Source organism: Dendrobates tinctorius, unplaced genomic scaffold (genome assembly GCF_039654945.1).
Source record: "Dendrobates tinctorius isolate UK_male_01 unplaced genomic scaffold, ASM3965494v1 ptg000138l, whole genome shotgun sequence".
NCBI lineage: Eukaryota > Metazoa > Chordata > Amphibia > Anura > Dendrobatidae > Dendrobates > Dendrobates tinctorius.
In genome coordinates, this window is record NW_027361806.1 from 28287954 (window position 1) to 28311756 (window position 23803).

A 23803-nucleotide genomic window follows, 5' to 3' on the forward strand; every position below is an offset into this window, starting at 1 on the left:
AGCATTTGGGCCAGCAGAGTTTTCACTTCCTGGTATAGCTGCGGTGGTATTTGTCGATATCGCTCCCGGATGGGGGCTGCTCCTGCCGTGGGGATCCCATGCGTGATGGCCGTGGTACATCCGAAGTCGTCCTCATGACTGGCGAAGACACTGTGAAATTGTCCAAGAAGTGTCTCTACCTGGAGAAGCTGGGCTGGCGCGAGGTCGGAAAGTTCGGCCCGCATTCTCTCCAGGACGGCTCGACCCTTCTCCTGGGTCGAGGATGCAGCAGTCTGTTGGGTTCGTACCGTCACTGCCCAAGGATCTTCCGGCTGCACCTTCAACTGGACTGCGGGGTCCGGCAGCATCTCCTCCAATGGCCTTATTAGTTTGGCCATTTCGGCCCGGGGCTTCAGGGTGACATCCTGATCCTCCAGGTTGACACAACGTACCAAGACAGTCCCCTTCTGCACTGTGGCCAGGGAGCGGGCCACCAGAATGCCAGGGTGCAGGCGCTCCAAGTAACATGGCTCCACCTGCACCTCCACGCCCTCCAGTGGTATCGGGGCGCGGATCGGCAGAGCCACCACCGTCTGCCCCGGAGGAAGCACGAGCAGAGGGGCCGCCGGTGCGATGACCTTGCCCAGCGCCTCACCCTCCTGACACTCCTGGAGCACTCGCGCCTCCCGCACCAACCGCTGGAAGACCTGCCCTTGGGCCGTGCGAGAACCCCAGCGGCTCAGAGTCTCTTGGGTGGGTTCCTTGAGGAGAAGGTTGCCAAACTCTCGTAGTATGTTCATACCCAGAATAACCGAATGTTTGCTGCTTGTGTCTCCCTGGGTCAGGACCACTCCCCGGCGGCCGAGAGATTTGCCGCTTATCGACATCTGCATCCAGGCTACTCCGACGACAGGAACTGGTAGCTGGTTGGCGGCTACCATCTTTATCACTGTCCCCCACTGAGGTCTCACTGCTTTGAGAAAATGCTGCCGAAAATAAGTCTCTGGCATGGTCGTAACTTGCGATCCCGTATCTACTAGGCACCGCACGGCACGGCCTTCGATCTCTGCCCATACCACTGGGCACTGCGCGACCAGGTCTTCGTGACTTCCTCCACCCCGTGTGATGGGCTCCAGCTCCGGGCGGCGTCTCCACGGCTCAGGGTCCGCCGCTCTTCTCGCCCCGCAGGGCGAGTTTCCCCTGGAACGGGGGCACTCTCGGGCGGAGCGTCCCAATTCTCTATAATCATAGCAGGCGAACGGTCGTGGGGCCCGACTTGGGTGGGGGCCGCGATGGTTCATGCCTCCTTTACCCGGCCCTGGCCGACCCCTTGTGGTCGCTTTCTTGGCTTTGGCCAGTTCACCTTTAATACTCTGTATCTCTTGCTTAACCTCTTGTACCCACTGGGGTTCGCTTAGGGTGCTTACGGATGCTTCGATACTCCGAGCCATCCCCACAGGGACCGCCACCTCCTGCTCCTGTTCCTGAACCCGTGCCTCCTTCCCTATCTCCGTAAAGGTCAGATGTGGGTCCACTCGCACCCGCTCTCGCAAAGCCTGTCTTGTCAGGGTGTCTCATAACCCGGTCACCAACAGGTCACGTAATGTTACGTCCACGGTCCCCACGCCGAGTCCATCTTTCCTTTCAATGGCGAAAAACAGTTCCTGCAAAGCATTCATATACTGGGTCACTGTCTCCCCCTCTTTCTGTATGCATCTAAACATCTGGGTTCTCAGTTCCCGCACATCGGTCGGGTCCCCATAGGCTTCCTCTAAGATCTGTAACACCCTAACGAAGGTGTTTCGCTGCCCCCGGGGCCTCAACATTACGGTATCCCGGGCTTCCCCGTCTATCGCCATCAGGGCTACTTCTGCCTCTAGGTCAGGGGTAAGCGGATGCATCCTGATTAACCCACGCATTCGTTCCGTCCAATTCCACAGCATAGTATTGCTGCCAGAGAACCTGGGTAGATTGTTCAGCATAGCCCCCAAAGAAATGCTGGGCCGGGGGCCCTCGCTGTCCGCGCTCGGAGACTGCATCCTGCCGACTACGCCAAATGTGGTACTAGCAGGTACGCAGGATGCAGTGACGAGTCGCGAGACGACGTGGTGCTAGAATAACGTTTATAAGACTTGCCTCTAGTCACAGCCCGATCGCAAAAAGGGGTAACATGGGTTGCCCTCGCAGGGGCTCTATACACCAACACAAAACAGTAGAACACGACTACTCCTGGCAACAGCCGGTCACTATAGGGCCGCGGTATGGCCGACTACGGGTCCGTAATTATAGTTACTTAGCTGTCCAGACGTCCCACTCCGGCCGGGATGGTAGTCTTTCGGCGTAGCAGTTGCTGGGCCCAGTTGCTGAGATGATGATGAAGTCTTCTCGCGCTCCGGCGCGCTGATGACACTGGGGCCCCGCAGGCCTCGGCGGAGTCCTTGGCTGGAAAGGCCGCAGCCCCCGGACTAGGGCCAGCGGCAGCGGTGAGAGGTGGCGAATGGCAGGCCACTTGCGCAACCAACGGCTGCGACGAGGAGTTCGCGACCAACAGCGGACCGACCCCTGCTGTGGACCGGGGCAGGACAGGGGTGGCCGCCAATGGCACTGCACTTGCCGTGGGCGACCGCGGGGAGGCCTCAGCCGCAGGCTGCGAGTTGGACTGGAGCTGCAGCAGCCGCGGGCTTGAGCGGAGCGACGAGTCTTAGCTGCACGCCTTGGCACTGTCCCCCTGGTGTCCAAGGGCAGTATCTCTTTTGTCTCTGGCCTCCTTCCTGGCTCCAGTGTGTCGCTCTGGCTCTCCGAGGCTCCCACACTCTCTTTTGCCTCTGTCTCTGTCTGCTGACTCATTGTCTCGGGAATTCCCCTCCTGAGCTCTCAGCTCTAAGTTGCTGTTGCGTCCTGAACTGCTCCCCCCTGCCATCTTGTGGACATATTTAGGTACTGCACTCTCTTGTCTATCTTTCCCAGCTATCACCCTTCTGTCCTTGTCAATCTCCGTCCATACCCATCTGTCTGTTACAACGGTCTGTCCCCAAACTCTGCCTCCCGGAAACCCAGGTGACGGTCCCCTTGGTTCCGACCCGGACACTCGACGGGGGCTCTCTCTCCCACAGGAAGTTTGCAGGTTTATATTGCTCAGCTCCCGGAGCAGGCTCTGGAGGAGGATCGCTCTCACCTTCACCCGGTTGATGCCGGCCTCCACCCGCAGCTGCTGCACCACCTTCTTCATCGCGGACACGTTCGCGGTTCCCGACATCTCGGCTGCAAAACTTTACGCCCAACTTTTCCGCTGTTCTCTGCTGATTGGGAAGTGCGCATGCGCTTAAGTGCGCACCCTGGTGGCCAGAGAGAGGCGGCGCAGGGCGCTACTGTAGGCGTCGGGGGCAGAGAAAAAGAACAGAGTGGGAGGAGCCGAGGGCGGGACTTGTGGTGATGAGGGCGGGGCACGGAGGGTGGGAAGAGAAGTCTGTGCTGTTTGTCGTATCCTCAGAGACTTTCCTGCTTTCCCGGCAGAGACGCGATCTGCGCCCCCCATAGATCGGGAGGGATCGGTGCCAGATCGGTCTCAGCGGGGAAAGGACAGTTCTTTCTGTGAAAATAAATGTAAAGTAAAATAATAAGAGATTTCGCCCTCTGTCTCCCGTCCCCACAGCGTTACAAGGCGCGTGTACTGCAGGACGAGCTGCAGTTGTGAATTCACCTTTCGTTTCACCGTACAATTCACTGGAAAACGGGGAAATGTTCCAAATGCAGTAAAACGAGTGGAGGACGCCGTGTGCGCATTGTTTCTGTGGTTTTGTCTTTACGTCGTGTATTCTGAGCCGTGATCACAGGACGCCAGGCGTGCGAGCGCTTATCTATAGTGTAGGGACGGATACAAACCCTGAACTTTACCACAAAATCTACATCTGATTGTTACACCATTTTCTGGGACCCGGAACATTCACCGTCACCGGGGCTGAGTGTGGTCTGTGTATATTTGGGGTCTGGTCTGGGGTCTTTATATATATCTCCCTATATCTCTGAACTAATCTCCCAATATCTTCCCTCCCGTAATCTTCGATCCTCCCAAGACCTCCTACTCTCCTCCACACTTATTCGTTCCTCACACAACCGCCTCCAAGATTTCTCCCGAATATCCCCTATCCTCTGGAATGCCATGCCTCAACACGTCCGATTATCCATCACCCTCGGATCCTTCAAACGGAACCGGAAAACCCATCTTTTCAGGAAAGCTTACAGCCTGCAATGACCATTCTGCCGCCTCACCACCGCCCGAGCTGCCGCCTCACCACCGCCCGAGCTGCTGCACCCCCGACCTTCTGTCTCTTCCCCACTATCCCGTAGAATGTAAGTCCACAAGGACTTCCCATGTACAGCACCATGGAATTAATGGCGCTATAGAAATAATAATAATATATTTGAGTCTCTGATCTGGGGTCTTTGTGTATATTTGGAGTCTGGGGTCTTTGTGTATATTTGGGGTCTGGTCTGGGGTCTTTGTGTATATTTGGGGTCTGGTCTGAGGTCGGTATTTTTCAGGTCTAGTCTGTGAGGATCTGTATTCCTGGGTCTTTATTTGGGGGTCTTGGATCATTTTTACTTTTGTTCATTCAGTATTGTATATTGGGGGATCTTATATCTTTTCCACCTTGTGAAATATGTTCCCTGTAGAGCAGCTCATGGGTGGTGGGCCTCGCCTCTTCTCGCCTCACCCTTTACCTATCACTGGTTTCCGACCCATCCATGTAATATGAAATTTCCCATTCCTCCCCTGATACATGCATCATCTCCCCATTCCTCATGTTGCATTTCTTTTGTGTTTCTTTTCTCTCTGCCATGTTTGTGTTTTTGGGCATTTAGACCCTGGTGATGGCGCAGAGCGATCTCCCAAGATGACATTACCGTCATATCACCCGTGACATATGGCTTCATGTAGCATGGAGCATTCAGACTCGGACGGGCGCGCTCTTCCTGCTTGTCCTTTGCTCTTCTTGTAACATCTTCATGAATACTTTATATCAGGAATACTGTTTCTTCTTATTATTGCACCTGTCACACGAGGATGCACAGATGACGGCAGGTAGAAATCAGTGCCATGGAACGGAGGAAGCGGATGAGCAGAGACACCTGACATAACATAGGGTATCTGTGCTGCCGCTAATCAGGGGATCTGTGCTACCGCTAATCAGGGTAACTGTGCTGCCGCTAATCAGGGTAACTGTGCTGCCGCTAATCAGGAGATCTGTGCTTCCGCTAATCAGGAAAAATGAGTCCAATGAATAGAATTCTAAGGACTTATACTCGACATTAGATTATAGGACAGATTCAGAAAAGTATTTAAAGGGGCTGAGAATTGGTGATAAGCGCCCCAACGACCATGAGAGCGGGGATCCACTGTGAATGGCGCGCTGCTCACACTGTTCTCTACGGGGCTGGTGGAGATATTTCTCCCCTGAACAGGGACACAGGAGCCGTCCTCATGATCAGCAGGACCCCAGTGAGAGCTGGTGACTCTTCATGGACCAGCGTCTTTGCAGCAATTGTCCGAGTCCAGACATCCCGGTCCGGATCGGCTGCAGCGCTCCTGCCCTGAACCCCGCAGCCTCAGAGACGTGAAGCTGTCGCAGTCATACATCGCTCGCTGTATTGTGATTCCGGCCTTCGGTCTTGAACACACGGAATTTTTTTCTTGCAATTGAACACAATAAGTGAAGAAATGCTCTTTCTCTTTCTTTGCAAAGTTTTGGGAAGATTTTTTAAGCATTTTTGGAGACTTCCTTCTCCTGATTGTTCTGTGCCCAGACATGGAGCCGATTCCATCAGGAGATGTCTCCTAGAAGTGACGCGCGCTCTTTTTTCCACCAGATGTTTTTCAAAACCACATTAGGAAAAAAAAAACACTCAAAAATCTTATACGAATGTGAAAGAGAATTTCCCAGGAAATTTCCTAGGGACAAATATTTTTTTGAAGAGGATTGTGGAGACGATCCTCCGGGAAAAATAATCTATAAAAAGCTACATGTGCACATAGCCCGAGGACAGTCTGAGGGGAGCCGCTCTGCCGTCTCTCGCAAAATGACGCCCGTCTGCCCGCGCACTCAAGCAGATTTTCATCCAGATTTACGGCCCCCATGATCGGATTCCCAGCGCGCACTTGTCTGCTCCATTTTCTGCCCAAACAGTTGCTGCCATTACCCGGCAATGCGGTGCGGAGGAGCACAGGGAGCCTGGCGTGTGCAATCTGCTACCACTTCTACCATCTATGCTTTTACTAGTGGTTCAGTCCCTCGACCCTTGTTCACATTAACGTCACTAGGCAAGTGAAAATGTTTTAAATACTAGAGTAGGACTGTCCCATAGGGGTTGCCTTGACGTGGCGGGATGGCTTGGACATTATTTTGATCAAAATTATGTTTACTAAATACCCTTATTATTATTACCTTTATGCATTGTTTGCAGTTTATTTTTTACTTTTTTATTTTAGGATATTTGTGTTTTTTGCTTTTTGTTTTCACTTCTACCATCTGCAGAATTCTCCTGGCTGCTCAGAAACCTGTGTGTGTGAACGCAGCTTTATACACTCCGCTCTCTGACTTCTGGATTCGCAGCCAATTTACCTGCCCACAACCAAACCCCTAATTACCCAATTCCAGCCCTGCAGCCGGAGGAGCCGTGTCCTGACGACAGAGGCATTGTGCACACTTGTAGGACACAACAAACACCGCGCTCTTGGCTGGTGATGTAGTATGTGGACATTACCGCCGGGTCCTGTGTGTCCAAGGTGTGGCAGCTACACGCCGGCTCCTGAGGCTGGAAATATGTGGCCCCGGACAGGACAGACCTGACTACTGACTTATTGCCACCATGCAATCGTCCGCTTTTGGTTCTTATTCGCCATGGACCAGATTCACACTCCGATGAATCAGACAAGGCCGTCGACAGCGGGGGTGAGAGCAGAGACTTCTGTGGGATTCCTGTGTATGTCATTTGTCTGGTGGATCCATGTAGGAACGTGCGGTGGAGATGAGATGCGATGAGATGAGATGCGATGTATGAATGGACCTGGATGTGAGTTTAGATCATTGGGTCTGAAAACCCGGTGACCGGGAAATCAGAGCCTAGAGGCGCATTCACACCAGGCAGATTCATTGCAGACGTTACTGTGAGCGTCAAATTCACCTGGATGTAATTTGTAGAAATCCATTTACTTTGGATCCAGATGAACGGTATTTTATCATTTGGGTGATTTTTGTTTTTTTCTTTTTGTGACCTCGAGATTTCAGACTTCTTGTCATGAAGGAAACTTTGTGAATAAGTTGCAGCTTAGATATAATATGAGGAAAATTATGTTTTTTAAGCCTTTCCATTCCCCAGGACATTATGATGTGAAGCGTCTTACAAAGAAAGGAAACTGTGGCTGGAAAAACATTTTTTGGTGCTTTAAGCAAAGCTGCTAAAATATTCCCCAATTGTGCCCCAAAAGCTGCCCCCAATGTGCCCCAAAAGCTGCCCCCAATGTGCCCCAAAAGCTGCCCCCAATGTGCCCCTGTGGCCTGTCCCCATGAGGAAATCCATCAGCTAAAAGGCAAAACAGAAGGTAAATGTGACAGCTGCCCCGAAGACACGGTGACTCCAGGCAGAGACGTCGGCACACTGCTACAACGTGACCGACAAGAGGACCCTACAGGGGAAAGTTACCATCAGGGCTATTTATAAAGTCCCTTTTTCCTTGTTGCTTTTCTTGTCGTTGCACGAAGTTTATAAAAGTGATGGACGATGTCCGATGAATCTGACACATCTTTAGATGTAAGGCCACATTCACACGTTGTGTATTCGATCAGTATTTTACATTAGTATTTGTAGCCAAAATCAGGAGAGGAAAAATCAGAGGAAAAGTCTAAAAGAAACACATCACCCATTTATCCCGCTCCTGGTTACAAATACTGATGTGAAATACTGAACATGTTGTGGCCTAAGGCTTTGTTCACACTGAGTTTTCCAGCAGTCAAAGACAACAAGTTTTCTGGCTGTAATTTTTTTGCCACACTGGACGCTTCCTAGACGTGCATGGTCGGATGTACAAACACAGCTTTCATCAGAACTTCTATAAATTGGGCTTTGTTTAATTGGTTGCAAAAAACGTCACAACCTCTTTCCTGTAGGGAACGGGGTGGTGTGAAAAATGTAAAAACAATTCTAGATAGAAATGTAATATTGTATGATCAACGGCCAGTACAATTCCCCTGGTCATGACTTCCCCGCATAGTTCTCCACTATGAATCCCCTGGTGATGACGTCCCCCCATAGTTCTCCAGTACGAGTCCCCTGGTGATGACGTCCCCCCATAGTTCTCCAGTACAAGTTCCCTGTTGATGACGTCCCCCATAGTTCTCCAGTACGAGCCCCCTGGTGATGACTTCCCCCCCATAGTTCTCCTGTATGAGTCCCCTGGTGATGACGTCCCCCCATAGTTCTCCAGTACGAACCCCCTGATGATGACGTCCCTCCATAGTTCTCCAGTATGGGTCCCCTGGTGATGACTTCCCCCCATAGTTCTCCAGTATGAGTCCCCTGGTGATGACTTCCCCCCATAGTTCTCCAGTACGAGTCCCCTGGTGATGACTTCCCCCCCATAGTTCTCCAGTATGAGTCCTCTGGTGATGACTTCCCCCAATAGTTCTCCAGTACAAGTCCCCTGGTGATGACGTCCCCCCATAGTTCTCCAGTATGAGTCCCCTGATGATGACGTCCCCCCATAGTTCTCCAGTATGGGTCCCCTGGTGATGACGACCACGGTCCCCCCATAGTTCTCCTGTATGTGTCCCCTGGTGATGACGTCCCCCCATAGTTCTCCAGTATGAGTCCCCTGGTGATGACGTCCCCCCATAGTTCTTCAGTATGAGTCCCCTGGTGATGACAACCACGGTCCCCCCATAGTTCTCCTGTATGTGTCCCCTGGTGATGATGTCTCCCCATAGTTGTCCATTATGAGTCCCCTGGTGATGACGTCCCCCCATAGTTCTCCAGTACCCCCTGGTAATGACATCCCCCCCATAGTTCTTCTGTATGACTCCCCTAGTGATGACGTCCCCCCATAGTTCTTCTGTGTGAGTCCCCTGGTGATAACAACCTGATAACGTGTATTTACTGAATGAGAATCTGGGTGGTCAACAGGCGAGGACCTTGTAGATCGGTTGGCGTCTTTCCCAGCCCATGATGGTCCACCCTATAGTCTGTCCACAGGCCGAGGTCTGATGTAGGAAGATTCCCGATAATTCCTTATAATTCAACGTTTGGTCCCGAACAAGAAAAGCTACAGACTAAGGAAATGTGTCTACGCCTTTCTGACATACTGTAGAATTTTTGGTGACATCTGATGATGGGGGTAGTAGTGTGAATGCATTCAATCTATATTTCTAGAGTGTATATAATGTATGGCCGCCTGTATTTCAGCTGATAGAACTGCATGTCTATCTTGTGCCGGAAGATCTGTGGAGCTCCAAACTCAATAAAGCCTCTCTGGATGTGATCGGGAGATTTATTTCACTTGGATTCATCAGGTAAAGAAAATAAAGAGGTCTTTTTATGTGATGAGCATGGCATTATCACTACTGGATTATTTATCATATCTGTAAAGGGTCAAAAATTATATTTGTCCACATTATCCCACATGTTGGTCAGATGTATGGGCCCTCGCAGTTCTAAATCCTATAAGGACAATTAAGTTCCCCCTATTAAATAATGTCCCTTATCCTGGACCCCATCTTGGTATGTTATATGTCCCCCATCCTGGTATATATGTCCCTCATCCTCGTTTGTTATATGTCCTCCATCCTGGTATATATGTGCCCCATCCTAGTATATATGTCCTCCATCCTTGTATATATGTCCCTCATCCTGGTATACATGTCTCCCATCCTGGTATCTATGTCCCTCATCCTGGTATCTATGTCCCTCATCCTGGTATACATCCTGGATCTGCCCCATCCACCTTTCCTACAGCCCCTACCCAACATCCCCACAGTCCCTATCCCTATTCCCTTTTGTACACTTGCTTTGGCAAAGCTAATGTGTATTTAGTCCTGCCAATAAAGCTTCTTTGAATCTTGAATCTACATGTCCCCCATCCTGGTATATATGTCTTCCATCCTGGTATATATGCCTGCTACACTGCCCCAAATACTCAGCAGTGAGGGACACTCACTTCAGGAGACTCTCACATCTCTTCCCGGATTTCATCACCATGAAGGAGGAAGAGAAAACATACATCCTGCTGGGGGAAGAAGAGAGAGCAGTGGAGATAGCAGCGCAATATGTGAACGAATGCCATAGACTGCGAGAAAGAGAACTATGATATGCCATGGACTTCTATGTCCCCCACCTTGGATCTGACACATGCCCCCCATCCACCTTCTCTATGCCATGGACTTCTATAGCCCCATCCTGGATCTGCCCCATCCACCTTTCCAACAGCCCCTTCCCAACATCTCTACAGTCCCTATCCCTATTCCCTTTTGTACACTTGCTTTGGCAAAACTAATGTGTATTTAGTCCTGCCAATAAAGCTTCTTTGAATTTGACTTATATATACCAGGATGGAGGAAGGGGGAAATATATACCAGGATGAGGGACATATATACCAGGATGAGGGACATATATACCAGGATGGTAAACTGACCATGTACCGGAGTCTACAGAGAGACTACAGACTGGCCCCATACCTGGAGAAACTCCCGGACCCCAGAGACCACAAGATCCTGAGCCGGTATAGACTCAGTGCCCACAGTCTGGCCATCGAATCCGGCCGACACAGGCAGAGCTACAAGCCCAGGGAGGAAAGACTGTGCCAACACTGTGACCAGGAGGCCCTGGAGGATGAGACCCACTTCCTGCTACACTGCCCCAAGTACTCAGCAGTGAGGGACACTCACTTCAGGAGACTCTCACATCTCTTCCCGGATTTCACCACCATGAAGGAGGAAGAGAAAACATATATCCTGCTGGGGGAAGAAGAGAGAGCAGTGGAGATAGCTGCGCGGTATGTGAGTGAATGTCATAGACTGCGAGAAAGAGAACTATGATATGCCATGGACTTCTATGGCCCCCACCCTAGATATGCCCCATGCCCCCCATCCACCTTCTCTATGCCATGGACTTCTATAGCCCCTTCCCAACATCCCTACAGTCCCTATCCCCATTCCCTTTTGTACACTTGCTTTGGCAAAACTAATGTGTTTAGTCCTGCCAATAAAGCTTCTTTGAATTTGAATTATATGTCCCCCATCCTGGTATATATGTCCCTCATCCTGGTATATATGTCCCTCATCCTGGTATATATGTCCCCCATCCTGGTATATATGTCCCCCATCCTGGTATATATGTCCCTCTTCCTGGTATATATATCTCCCATCCTGGTATATATGTACCTCATCCTGGTATATATGTCCCTCATCCTGGTATATATGTCCCTCATCCTGGTATATATGTCCCTCATCCTGGTATATATTTCCCTCATCCTGTTATATATGTCCCTCATCCTGTTATATATGTCCCCCTTCCTGGTATATATATCCCCCATCCTGGTATATGTGGCCCATCCTGGTATATATTCCCTCCATCCTGGTATATATACCTCCCATCCTGGTATATATACCCCCCATCCTGGTATATATACCCCCCATCCTGGTATATATGTCCCCCATCCTGGTATATATGTCCCTCATCCTGGTATATATATCCCCCATCCTGGTATATATTTCCCCCATCCTGGTATATATGTCCCTCATCCTGTTATATATGTCCCACATCCTGTTATATATGTCCCCCATCCTGGTATATATGTCCCTCATCCTGTTATATATGTCCCCCATCCTGGTATATATCCCCCATCCTGGTATATATGTCCCTCATCCTGTTATATATGTCCCACATCCTGGTATATATGTCCCACATTCTGGTATATATGTCCCCCATCCTGGTATATATGTCACTCATCCTGGTATATATGTCCCCCATCCTGGTATATATCCCCCTCATCCTGTTATATATGTCCCACATCCTGGTATATATGTCCCCCATCCTGGTATATATGTCCCTCATCCTGTTATATATGTCCCTCATCCTGTTATATATGTCCCCCATCCTGGTATATATCCCCCATCCTGGTATATATGTCCCCCATCCTGGTATATATGTCCCTCATCCTGTTATATATGTCCCCCATCCTGGTATATATCCCCCATCCTGGTATATATTTCCCCCATCCTGGTATATATGTCCCTCATGCTCTTATATATGTCCCCCATCCTGGTATATATTTCCCCCATCCTGGTATATATTTCCCCCATCCTGGTATATTTGTCCCCCATCCTGGTGTATATGTCCCTCATCCTGGTATATATATATATATATATATATATATATATATATATATACATATACACATACAGAGAAACCATCCACTCGAAAGCCTCAGCAGAGCGGCCTCTTCACCCGCCCGCCATCCTATAAATGGCACAAAATGCCGGCATTAAAGTATAAAGAGGCTCCCAGCAGACCTGAAATACAGCGGATGCTCCACCACTTCTACAACTACGAGTACCAGCCTAACCCAAAGGGAGTGAGTCAAGCTGCAAAAGACCTCAACAATATATTCTATGCAATGGCCAGACTGTCCGACCTTAAAAAAGTCAACTACAAGAGATCAAAAGAAAAACAGATCAACGGATGGTTTGACAGAGAATGTAAAGCCGTACGGAAGACCCTGAGAACAGCCTCAAACAAGAAACACAGAGACCCCAACCACCCGGGTCTGAGGGAAGCCTATGACACCATACAAAGGCAGTACAAAACCATCCTCAGGAGGAAGAAGCAGAGTTACATCTCCACCAAGCTTAACCAACCCCAAGATGCCCTCCAAGACAACTCCTTCTGGGAACTATGGAACCACATGGGCACAAAAGACAAGAAAAACAACATCCATATCCAAAATGGCAACATCTGGCTCCAGTACTTCAGAGACCTCTATAAAGACATCCCGAAGGAAGAACTAAGCCAAGAACAGGAAAACATAATGGCAAAACTAAAAGCAAAGGAGGAAAAAGTAAAACATTTCCAAAACCCTGTGGATACACCCATTACATTACAGGAAGTAGCAGAGAGAATCTCTTCCATAAGATGTAGGAAAGCCGGTGGCCTGGATGGAATCCTACCAGAAATGCTGAAGTACAGCCCACCAGAAATACAGGCTGCAATGGTGAAACTCTTCAATATTGTGCTAAGTGCCGGCTACTTCCCTCGTACCTGGAATCAAGGCCTCATCACACCCATCCACAAGAATGGGGACAGGTACGACCCTGCCAACTACAGAGAAATATGTGTCAGCAGCAACCTGGGAAAACTGTTCAACAGCATCCTGAACAAGAGGATCCTCAGTTTCCTCACCGAGCACAACGTCCTCAGCAAGAGCCAAGCAGGGTTCATGCCAAACCACCGCACTACCGACCACATCTACACCCTGCACAGCCTCATTCAGAGCCACGTGCACAATACAAAGAACGGGAAGATATACGCCTGTTTCGTGGACTTTAAAAGGCCTTTGTTTTGGTGTGGCACCCAGGCTTATTCCTGAAACTGCTGGAGAGTGGAATAGGAGGAAAGACCTATGATGTTATCAAAAGCTCATACACCGAGAACCTCTGCAGCGTGAGTGTGAACGGCAGAAGAACGGCCTATTTCCAGCAGAGTCGGGGAGTCAGACAAGGCTGCAGCCTAAGCCCAACGCTCTTCAACATTTACATCAACAAGCTGGCTACCGCTCTGGAATCTTCCACAGCACCAGGTCTCACCCTCCACGACGCGCAGGTGAAATTCCTGCTGTATGCAGATGACTTGCTGCTTCTGTCACCAACCGAGAAAGGCCTCCAAGACAACATGAAAATCTTAGAGAAATTCAGCACCACCTGGGCTCTACCGGTCAACCTAAAGAAAACCAACATCATGGTGTTCCAGAAGAGAAAGAGAAAATCAGACCAGCACCCTTCATTTATCCTCAACAACTGCGCCCTTACAAGAACGGACAAATATACCTACCTGGGCCTAGAGATTCACCGGTCAGAGAGCTTCAAACAAGCCATAGAGACCCTGAAAGACAAGGCCTGCAAAACCTTCTATGCCATCCGAAGGAAACTCTACCATCTGAAGCCACCAGTGAGGGTCTGGTTAAAATATTCGACTCTATCATCGCCCCAATCCTCCTGTATGGCAGCGAAATCTGGCGTCCTCACACCTACCCAGGCTGGTCAAGGTGGGACTCCAGCCCAACAGAAATATTCCACCTTGAATTCTGCAAGCACCTTCTCCAAGTCAATCGGAGCACCTCCAACCGTGCTTGCCGGGCCGAGCTGGGCAGATTCCCTCTACACCGAACGGTTCTAAAGAGAGCACTGTCATTCCGGGTCCACCTACGTAGGAGCAATCCAAGCTCCCATCACCATAAAGCCCTGACACATGTAGGTGAAACAGAAAAACCAGGATCCTCGGAACAGCCCACCCAAACTCAACCTGACCAAAACACCAATCACAGCAACCTGACAAAAGCCGGAATCAGGAAGATGGTAGACGAAGGCCAGGAGAGGTACATAAGTGACTGGAAGAACGACATAACCAGCTCACAGAAACTGACCATGTACCGGAGTCTACAGCGAGACTACAGACTGGCTCCATACCTGGAGAAACTCCCGGACACCAGAGACCGCAAGATCCTGAGCCGATATAGACTCAGTGCCCACAGTCTGGCCATCGAATCCGGCCGACACAGGCAGCGCTACAAGCCCAGGGAGGAAAGACTGTGCCAACACTGTGACCAGGAGGCCCTGGAGGATGAGACCCACTTCCTGCTACACTGCCCCAAATACTCAGCAGTGAGGGACACTCACTTCAGGACACTCTCACATCTCTTCCCGGATTTCATCACCATGAAGGAGGAAGAGAAAACATATATCCTGCTGGGGGAAGAAGAGAGAGCAGTGGAGATAGCAGCGCAATATGTGAGCGCATGTCATAGACTGCGAGAAAGAGAACTATGATATGCCATGGACTTCTATGGCCCCACCCTGGATATACCCCACTCCCCCCATCCACCTCCCCCATGCCATGGACATCTATAGCCCCATCCTAGATCTTCCCCCATCCTACCCCCATCCACCTTCCCCATGCCATGGCATGGACTTCTATAGCCTCATCTTGGATCAACCCCCATCCACCATTCCTACAGCCCCTACCCAACATCCCTACAGTCCCTATCCCCATTCCCTTTTGCACACTTGCTTTGGCAAAACTAATGTGTATTTAATCCTGCCAATAAAGCTTCTTTGAATTTGAATATATGTCCCTCATCCTGGTATATATGTCCCTCATCCTGGTATATATGTCCCTCATTCTGGTATATACAGTATCCCTCATCCTGGTATATATGTCCCTCATCCTGGTTTATATATCCCCCATCCTGGTATATATATCCCCCATCCTGGTATATATGTCCCCCATTCTGGTATATATGTCCCCCATTCTGGTATATATTTCCCCCATCCTGGTATACATGTCCCTCATCCTGGTATATATGTCCCCCATCCTAGTATATATGTCCCCCATCCTGATATATATGTACCTCATCCTGGTATATATGTCCCCCATCCTGATATATATGTCCCCCATCCTGATATATATGTCCCCCATCCTGGTATATATGTCCCCCATCCTGGTATATACAGTAGCCCTCATCCTGGTATATATGTCCCCCATCCTGGTATATATGTCCCCCATCCTGGTGTATACAGTAGCCCTCATCCTGGTATATATGTCCCCAATCCTGGTATATACAGTATCCCTCATCCTGGTATATATGTCCTCCATCCTGGTATATATGTCTCCCATCCTGGTATATACAGTATCCCTCATCCTGGTATATATGTCCCCCATCCTGGTATATACAGTATCCCTCATCCTGGTATATATGTCCTCCATCCTGGTATATATGTCTCCCATCCTGGTATATACAGTATCCCTCATCCTGGTATATATGGCCCCCATCCTGATATATACAGTATCCCTCATCCTGGTATATATTTCTCCCATCCTGGTATATATGTCTCCCATCCTGGTATATATGTCCCCCATCCTGGTATATACAGTATCCCTCATCCTGGTATATATGTCTCCCATCCTGGTATATATGTCCCCCATCCTGGTATATACAGTATCCCTCATCCTGGTATATATGGCCCCCATCCTGATATATACAGTATCCCTCATCCTGGTATATATTTCTCCCATCCTGGTATATACAGTATCCCTCATCCTGGTATATATGTCTCCCATCCTGGTATATACAGTATCCCTCATCCTGGTATATATGTCCTCCATCCTGGTATATATGTCCCCCATCCTGGTATATACAGTATCCCTCATCCTGGTATATATGTCCCCCATCCTGGTATATACAGTATCCCTCATCCTGGTATATATGGCCCCCATCCTGGTATATACAGTATCCCTCATCCTGGTATATATTTCTCCCATCCTGGTATATATGTCTCCCATCCTGGTATATATGTCTCCCATCCTGGTGTACATGTCCCCCATACAGGATTCTTCTCATCTTCCATCTTTGTGCTCTCCTTTGTTGCTGCTTCCACATCAGAATGGCAGGTGATGTCCTTACAGCCGGTGATTGGACTCCTTAGTAATTGCTGGATCTTTTTTAGGGTGCCCCCTGATATAAAGCTGCGGACGCTGAGGGAGAACCTGGCTGAATTCCTGGGGGACGATATCGTCACAGACAAGTTTGTGTTCCTGAAATGTGTTGGGAGCAGCCTGGCGGTGGTAACTGTCTGAGTTAATGGCGTCCGCAGACCCAGAGTCCGATCTCCTGACTTCTTGATGGCTTTACCTGAGTATTATATGAGCCATCTCGTCTTTATATGAATATGTCGCCCATCTGGTGATATTCGCTGCTCTGCATCCCGTGTAGTCCGGGCCTCCCATAGCTGCTTACTCGGGGGCGTTACTGTGATTATTCCTCCTTTTGGGTGGGATTTCACCTCATCCTATGTAGTTTACTGCCCAAATGATCTGATGTTTTGGAGTTAGTGGGCCGTGGTGACAGTTTGTGCCGTCATGTCGGCCCCATCGCTGGTAGGAGCGCAGTCCTCCTCAGCTGCTCATTTTCAGTCCCTTTGTGCCGCCCACCAGTCCTGGAATTACGCAGCTCATAAAGGGGCACAACTGATGCAGACAGACCCGTGCTGCTGTCGTAAATGGCTGCACATCCAGTTGGAAGAATGTCTCAAGTGGGGTACCACAGGGCTCTGTCCTGGGCCCTGTATTGTTCAACATCTTTATCAACGATTTAGATGAAGGAATTGAGGGGAAACTGATTAAATTTGCTGATGACACAAAGCTAGGAGGGATAGCTAATACTAGAGAAGAGAGAGAGGATTCAAAAAGATATAAATAAACTGGAGAAGTGGGCAGCAACTAACAGAATGGTTTTTAACAGGGAAAAATGCAAAGTACTACATCTGGGCAATAAAAATGAAAACAGCATATACAGAATGGGAGGAATAGGGCTAAGCAACAGCACACGTGAAAAAGACTTGGGTATACTAATAGATCACAGACTGAATATGAGTCAACAGTGTGATGCAGCAGCAAAAAAGGCAAATGCAATTCTAGGATGTATTAACAGAAGCATACAGTCTAGATCACGTGAAGTCATTATTTCCCTCTACTCCTCTTTGGTCAGACCTCATCTGGAATATTGTGTTCAGTTTTGGGCACCACATTTTAAAAAAGACATCAACAAACTGGAGCAAGTTCAGAAAAGAGCGACCAGAATGGTGACAGGTCTGCAAACCCTGTCTTATGAGGAAAGGTTGCAGGATTTGGGAATGTTTAGTTTGCAAAAGAGAAGACTGAGAGGAGACTTAATAGCTGTCTACAAATATCTCAAGGGCTGTCACATTGTAGAAGGATCATCTTTATTCTCATTTGCACAAGGAAAGACTAGAAGCAATGGGATGAAACTGAATGGGAGGAGACACAGATTAGATATTAGAAAAAACTTTTTGACAGTTAGAGTGATCAATGAGTGGAACAGGCTGCCACGAGAAGTGGTGAGTTCTCCTTCAATGGAAGTCTTCAAACAGAGGCTGGACAGACATCTGACTGGGATGATTTAGCGAATCCTGCTTTGAGCAGGGGGTTGGACCAGATGGCCCAGGAGGTCCCTTCCAACTCTACATTTCTATGATTATGACCCACATTGGGCATTTCTGGGTATTTGCACGTTTCTGTGCAGTCTTATTGGAAAATTTCATCAAATAAACTTAAAGCGGTGGTCTCCGGAGGATGGCACTTTCTATGTCCGGCGATCAGCTGATTCAGAGTGGCAGCTCATCGTACACATCTGCAATGATCACTACAGGAAAAATCTAGTGTTATATGCCTGCCATTTGTATGCAATGCTGGGTAAACCAAAGCGGCATATGCTCTCCATGCTGGCTGAAAAAGGGGGTCTGCAGTGGGGGTCTGTGTCTATCATATCCATATGACATACTAACAGGGCTTATGGAGAGTGCAGCAGTCACTTAGGTCACGATATTACCCCCTTTATACCCCACCTTCCTCCAGGCTCGTCTTTATGTATGTGAAGGGAATAATAACACCTGATCACATCTATGAGTAATGTGCATGGCGTCCTGCGGGGGTGGGACGTGTCCAGATACCTGATCACATCTATGAGTAATGTGCATGGCGTTCTGCGGGGAGGGACGTGTCCGGGATACGTGATCACTTCTGTGAGTAATGTGCATGGCGTCCTGCGGGGGTGGGACGTGTTCAGATACCTAATCACATCTATGAGTAATGTGCATGGTGTCCTGCGGGGAGGGACGTGTCCGGGATACCTGACCACATCTATGAGTAATGTGCATGGTGTCCTGCGGGGGTGGGACGTGTCCAGATACCTAATCACATCTATGAGTAATGTGCATGGCGTCCTGCAGGGGTAGGACGTGTCTGGGACACCTGATAACATCTATGAGTAATGTGCATTACGTATTGCAGTATTGGGACGTGTCCGGGATACCTGATCACATCTATGAGTAATGTGCATGGCGTCCTGCGGGGGTGGGACGTGTCCAGATACCTAATCACATCTATGAGTAATGTGCATGGCGTCCTGCGGGGGTGGGACGTGTCCAGATACCTAATCACATCTATGAGTAATGTGCATGGCGTCCTGCGGGGAGGGACGTGTCCGGGATACCTGATCACATGTATGAGTAATGTGCATGGCGTCCTGCGGGGAGGGACGTGTCCAGATACCTGATCACATCTTTGAGTAATGTGCATGGCGTCCTGCGGGGGTGGGAAGTGTCCAGATACCTAATCACATCTATGAGTAATGTGCATGGTGTCCTGCGGGGAGGGACGTGTCTGGGACACCTGATCACATCTATGAGTAATGTGCATGGCATCCTGCGGGGGTGGGACGTGTCCAGATACCTGATCACATCTATGAGTAATGTGCATGGTGTTCTGCAGGGAGGGACGTGTCCGGGATACGTGATCACTTCTGTGAGTAATGTGCATGGCGTCCTGCGAGGGTGGGACGTGTCCAGATTCCTAATCACATCTATGAGTAATGTGCATGGTGTCCTGCGGGGGTGGGACGTGTCCAGGATACCTGATCACATCAGTGAGTAATATGCGTGGCGTCCTGCAGGGGTGAGATGTGCACGGGATACCTGCTCACATCTATGAGTAATGTGCATGGTGTCCTGCGGGGGTGGGACGTGTCCGGGATACATGATCTCTTCTGTGAGTAATGTGCATGGCGTCCTGCGGGGGTGGAACGTGTCCAGATACCTAATCACATCTATGAGTAATGTGCATGGTGTCCTGCGGGGGTGGGACGTGTCCAGGTACCTAATCACATCTATGAGTAATGTGCATTGCATATTGCAGTGTTGGGACGTGTCCGGGATACCGGATCACATCTATGAGTAATGTGCATGGCGTCCTGCGGGGAGGGACATGTCCAGATACCTGATCACATATATGAGTAATGTGCATGGCATCCTGCGGGGGTGGGACATGTCCAGATACCTAATCACATCTATGAGTAATGTGCATGGTGTCCTGCGGGGAGGGACGTGTCCGGGATACCTGATCACATCTATGAGTAATGTGCATGGTGTCCTGCGGGGGTGGGACGTGTCCAGATACCTGATCACATCTATGCGTAATGTGCATGGCGTTCTGCGGGGAGGGACGTGTCCGGGATACGTGATCACTTCTGTGAGTAATGTGCATGGTGTCCTGGTGGGACGTGTTCAGACACCTGATCACATCTATGAGTAATGTGCATGGTGTCCTGCGGGGGTGGGACGTGTCCGGGATACATGATCACTTCTGTGAGTAATGTGCATGGCGTCCTGCGGGGGTGGGACGTGTCCAGATTCCTAATCACATCTATGAGTAATGTGCATGGTGTCCTGCGGGGGTGGGACGTGTCCAGGATACCTGATCACATCAGTGAGTAATATGCGTGGCGTCCTGCAGGGGTGAGATGTGCACGGGATACCTGCTCACATCTATGAGTAATGTGCATGGTGTCCTGCGGGGGTGGGACGTGTCCGGGATACATGATCTCTTCAGTGAGTAATGTGCATGGCGTCTTGCGGGGGTGGGACGTGTCCAGATACCTAATTACATCTATGAGTAATGTGCATGGTGTCCTGCGGGGGTGGGACGTGTCCAGGTACCTAATCACATCTATGAGTAATGTGCATTGCATATTGCAGTGTTGGGACGTGTCTGGGATACCGGATCACATCTATGAGTAATGTGCATGGCGTCATGCGGGGGTGGGACGTGTCCAGATACCTAATCACATCTATGAGTAATGTGCATGGTGTCCTGCGGGGAGGGACGTGTCCGGGATACCTGATCACATCTATGAGTAATGTGCATGGCGTCCTGCGGAGGTGGGACGTGTCCAGATACCTAATCACATCTATGAGTAATGTGCATGGCGTCCTGCGGGGGTGGGACGTGTCTGGGACACCTGATCACATCTATGAGTAATGTGCATTACGTATTGCAGTATTGGGACGTGTCCGGGATACCTGATCACATCTATGAGTAATGTGCATGGTGTCCTGCGGGGAGGGACGTGTCCGGGATACCTGATCACATGTATGAGTAATGTGCATGGCGTCCTGCAGGGAGGGACGTGTCCAGATACCTGATCACATCTATGAGTAATGTGCATGGCATCCAGCGGGGGTGGGACTTGTCTGGGATACCTGATCACATCTATGAGTAATGTGCATGGCGTCCTGCGGGGGTGGGACGTGTCCAGATACCTAATCACATCTATGAGTAATGTGCATGGCATCCTGCGGGGGTGGGACGTGTCTGGGACACCTGATCACATCTATGAGTAATGTGCATGGTGTCCTGCGGGGAGGGACGTGTCTGGGACACCTGATCACATCTATGAGTATTGTGCATGGCGTCCTGCGGGGGTGGGGTGTGTCCAGATACCTGATCACATCTATGAGTAATGTGCATGGCGTTCTGCGGGGAGGGACGTGTCCGGGATACGTGATCACTTCTGTGAGTAATGTGCATGGCGTCCTGGTGGGACGTGTTCAGATACCTGATCACATCTATGAGTAATGTGCATGGCGTCCTGCGGGGGTGGGACGTGTCCAGATTCCTAATCACATCTATGAGTAATGTGCATGGTGTTCTGCGGGGGTGGGACGTGTCCAGGATACCTGATCACATCAGTGAGTAATATGCGTGGCATCCTGCAGGGGTGAGATGTGCACGGGATACCTGCTCACATCTATGAGTAATGTGCATGGTGTCCTGCGGGGGTGGGACGTGTCCGGGATACATGATCACTTTTGTGAGTAATGTGCATGGCGTCCTGCGGGGGTGGGACGTGTCCAGATACCTAATCACATCTATGAGTAATGTGCATGGTGTCCTGCGGGGGTGGGACGTGTCCAGGTACCTAATCACATCTATGAGTAATGTGCATTGCATATTGCAGTGTTGGGACGTGTCCGGGATACCGGATCACATCTATGAGTAATGTGCATGGCGTCCTGCGGGGAGGGATGTGTCCAGATACCTGATCACATCTATGAGTAATGTGCATGGCATCCTGCGGAGGTGGGACGTGTCCAGATACCTAATCACATCTATGAGTAATGTGTATGGTGTACTGCGGGGAGGGACGTGTCCGGGATGCCTGATCACATCTATGAGTAATGTGCATGGCGTCCTGCGGGGGTGGGACGTATCCAGATACCTAATCACATCTATGAGTAATGTGCATGGCGTCCGGCGGGGGTGGGACGTGTCCGGGATACATGATCACTTCTGTGAGTAATGTGCATGGCGTCCTGCGGGGAGGGACGTGTCCGGGATACGTGATCACATCTATGAGTAATGTGCATGGTGTCCTGCGGGGAGGGACGTGTCCGGGATACCTGATCACATCTATGAGTAATGTGCATGGCGTCCTGCGGGGGTGGGACGTGTCTGGGACACCTGATCACATCTATGTGTAATGTGCATGGTGTCCTGCGGGGAGGGACGTGTCCGGGATACATGATCACTTCTGTGAGTAATGTGCACGGCGTCCTGCGGGGGTGGGACGTGTCCGGGACACCTGATCACATCTATGAGTAATGTGCATGGTGTCCTGCGGGGAGGGACGTGTCCGGGATACCTGATCACATCTATGAGTAATGTGCATGGTGTCCTGCGGGGAGGGACGTGTCCGGGATACCTGATCACATCTATGAGTAATGTGCATGGCGTCCTGCGGGAGTGGGATATGTCCGGGATACATGATCACTTCTGTGAGTAATGTGCATGGCGTTCTGCGGGGAGGGACGTGTCCGGGACACCTGATCACATCTATGAGTAATGTGCATGGTGTCCTGCAGGGGTGGGACGTGTCTGGGATACCTGATCACATCTATGAGTAATGTGCATGGCGTCCTGCGGGGGTGGGACGTGTCCAGATATCTAATCACATCTATGAGTAATGTGCATGGCGTCCTGCGGGGGTGGGACGTGTCTGAGATACCTGATCACATCTATGAGTAATGTGCATGGTGTCCTGCGGGGGTGGGACGTGTCTGGGATACCTGATCACATCTATGAGTAATGTGCATGGTGTCCTGCGGGGAGGGATGTGTCCGGGATACCTGATCACATCTATGAGTAATGTGCATGGCGTCCGGCGGGGGTGGGACGTGTCTGGGACACCTGATCACATCTATGAGTAATGTGCATGGCTTCCTGCAGGAGTGGGATATGTCCGGGATACATGATCACTTCTGTGAGTATTGTGCATGGCGTTCTGCGGGGGTGGGACGTGTCTGAGATACCTGATCACATCTATGAGTAATGTGCATGGTGTCCTGCGGGGGTGGGACGTGTCCGGGATACCTGATCACATCTATGTGTAATGTGCACGGCGTCCTGCGGGGGTGGGACGTGTCCGGGACACCTGATCACATCTATGAGTAATGTGCATGGTGTCCTGCGGGGAGGGACGTGTCCGGGATACCTGATCACATCTATGAGTAATGTGCATGGTGTCCTGCGGGGAGGGACGTGTCCGGGATACCTGATCACATCTATGAGTAATGTGCATGGTGTCCTGCGGGGGTGGGACGTGTCCAGATACCTAATCACATCTATGAGTAATGTGCATGGCGTCCTGCGG

General features: G+C 50.1%; 2 protein-coding genes across 2 annotated transcripts in view; one reads left to right on the forward strand and one right to left on the reverse strand.

Moving 5' to 3' along the window:
• Positions 1–3320, reverse strand: part of LOC141048898 (guanine nucleotide-binding protein G(I)/G(S)/G(O) subunit gamma-5) — a 44868-nt gene extending 41548 nt beyond the window's left edge. The window contains exon 1 of the mRNA XM_073544979.1: positions 3155–3320. Within this exon, the coding sequence (XP_073401080.1) occupies positions 3155–3235 (81 nt within the window). The 5' untranslated portion in view covers positions 3236–3320. The remainder of the gene's footprint in view (positions 1–3154) is intronic.
• A 3267-nt stretch (positions 3321–6587) lies between these two features.
• LOC141048844 (spermatogenesis-associated protein 1-like) overlaps positions 6588–23803 on the forward strand; it is a 53918-nt gene continuing 36702 nt past the window's right edge. Inside the window, 3 exon segments of the mRNA XM_073544915.1 lie at positions 6588–6929; positions 9436–9542; positions 16746–16863. Coding sequence (XP_073401016.1) covers positions 6879–6929; positions 9436–9542; positions 16746–16863 — 276 coding nt within the window. The 5' untranslated portion in view covers positions 6588–6878.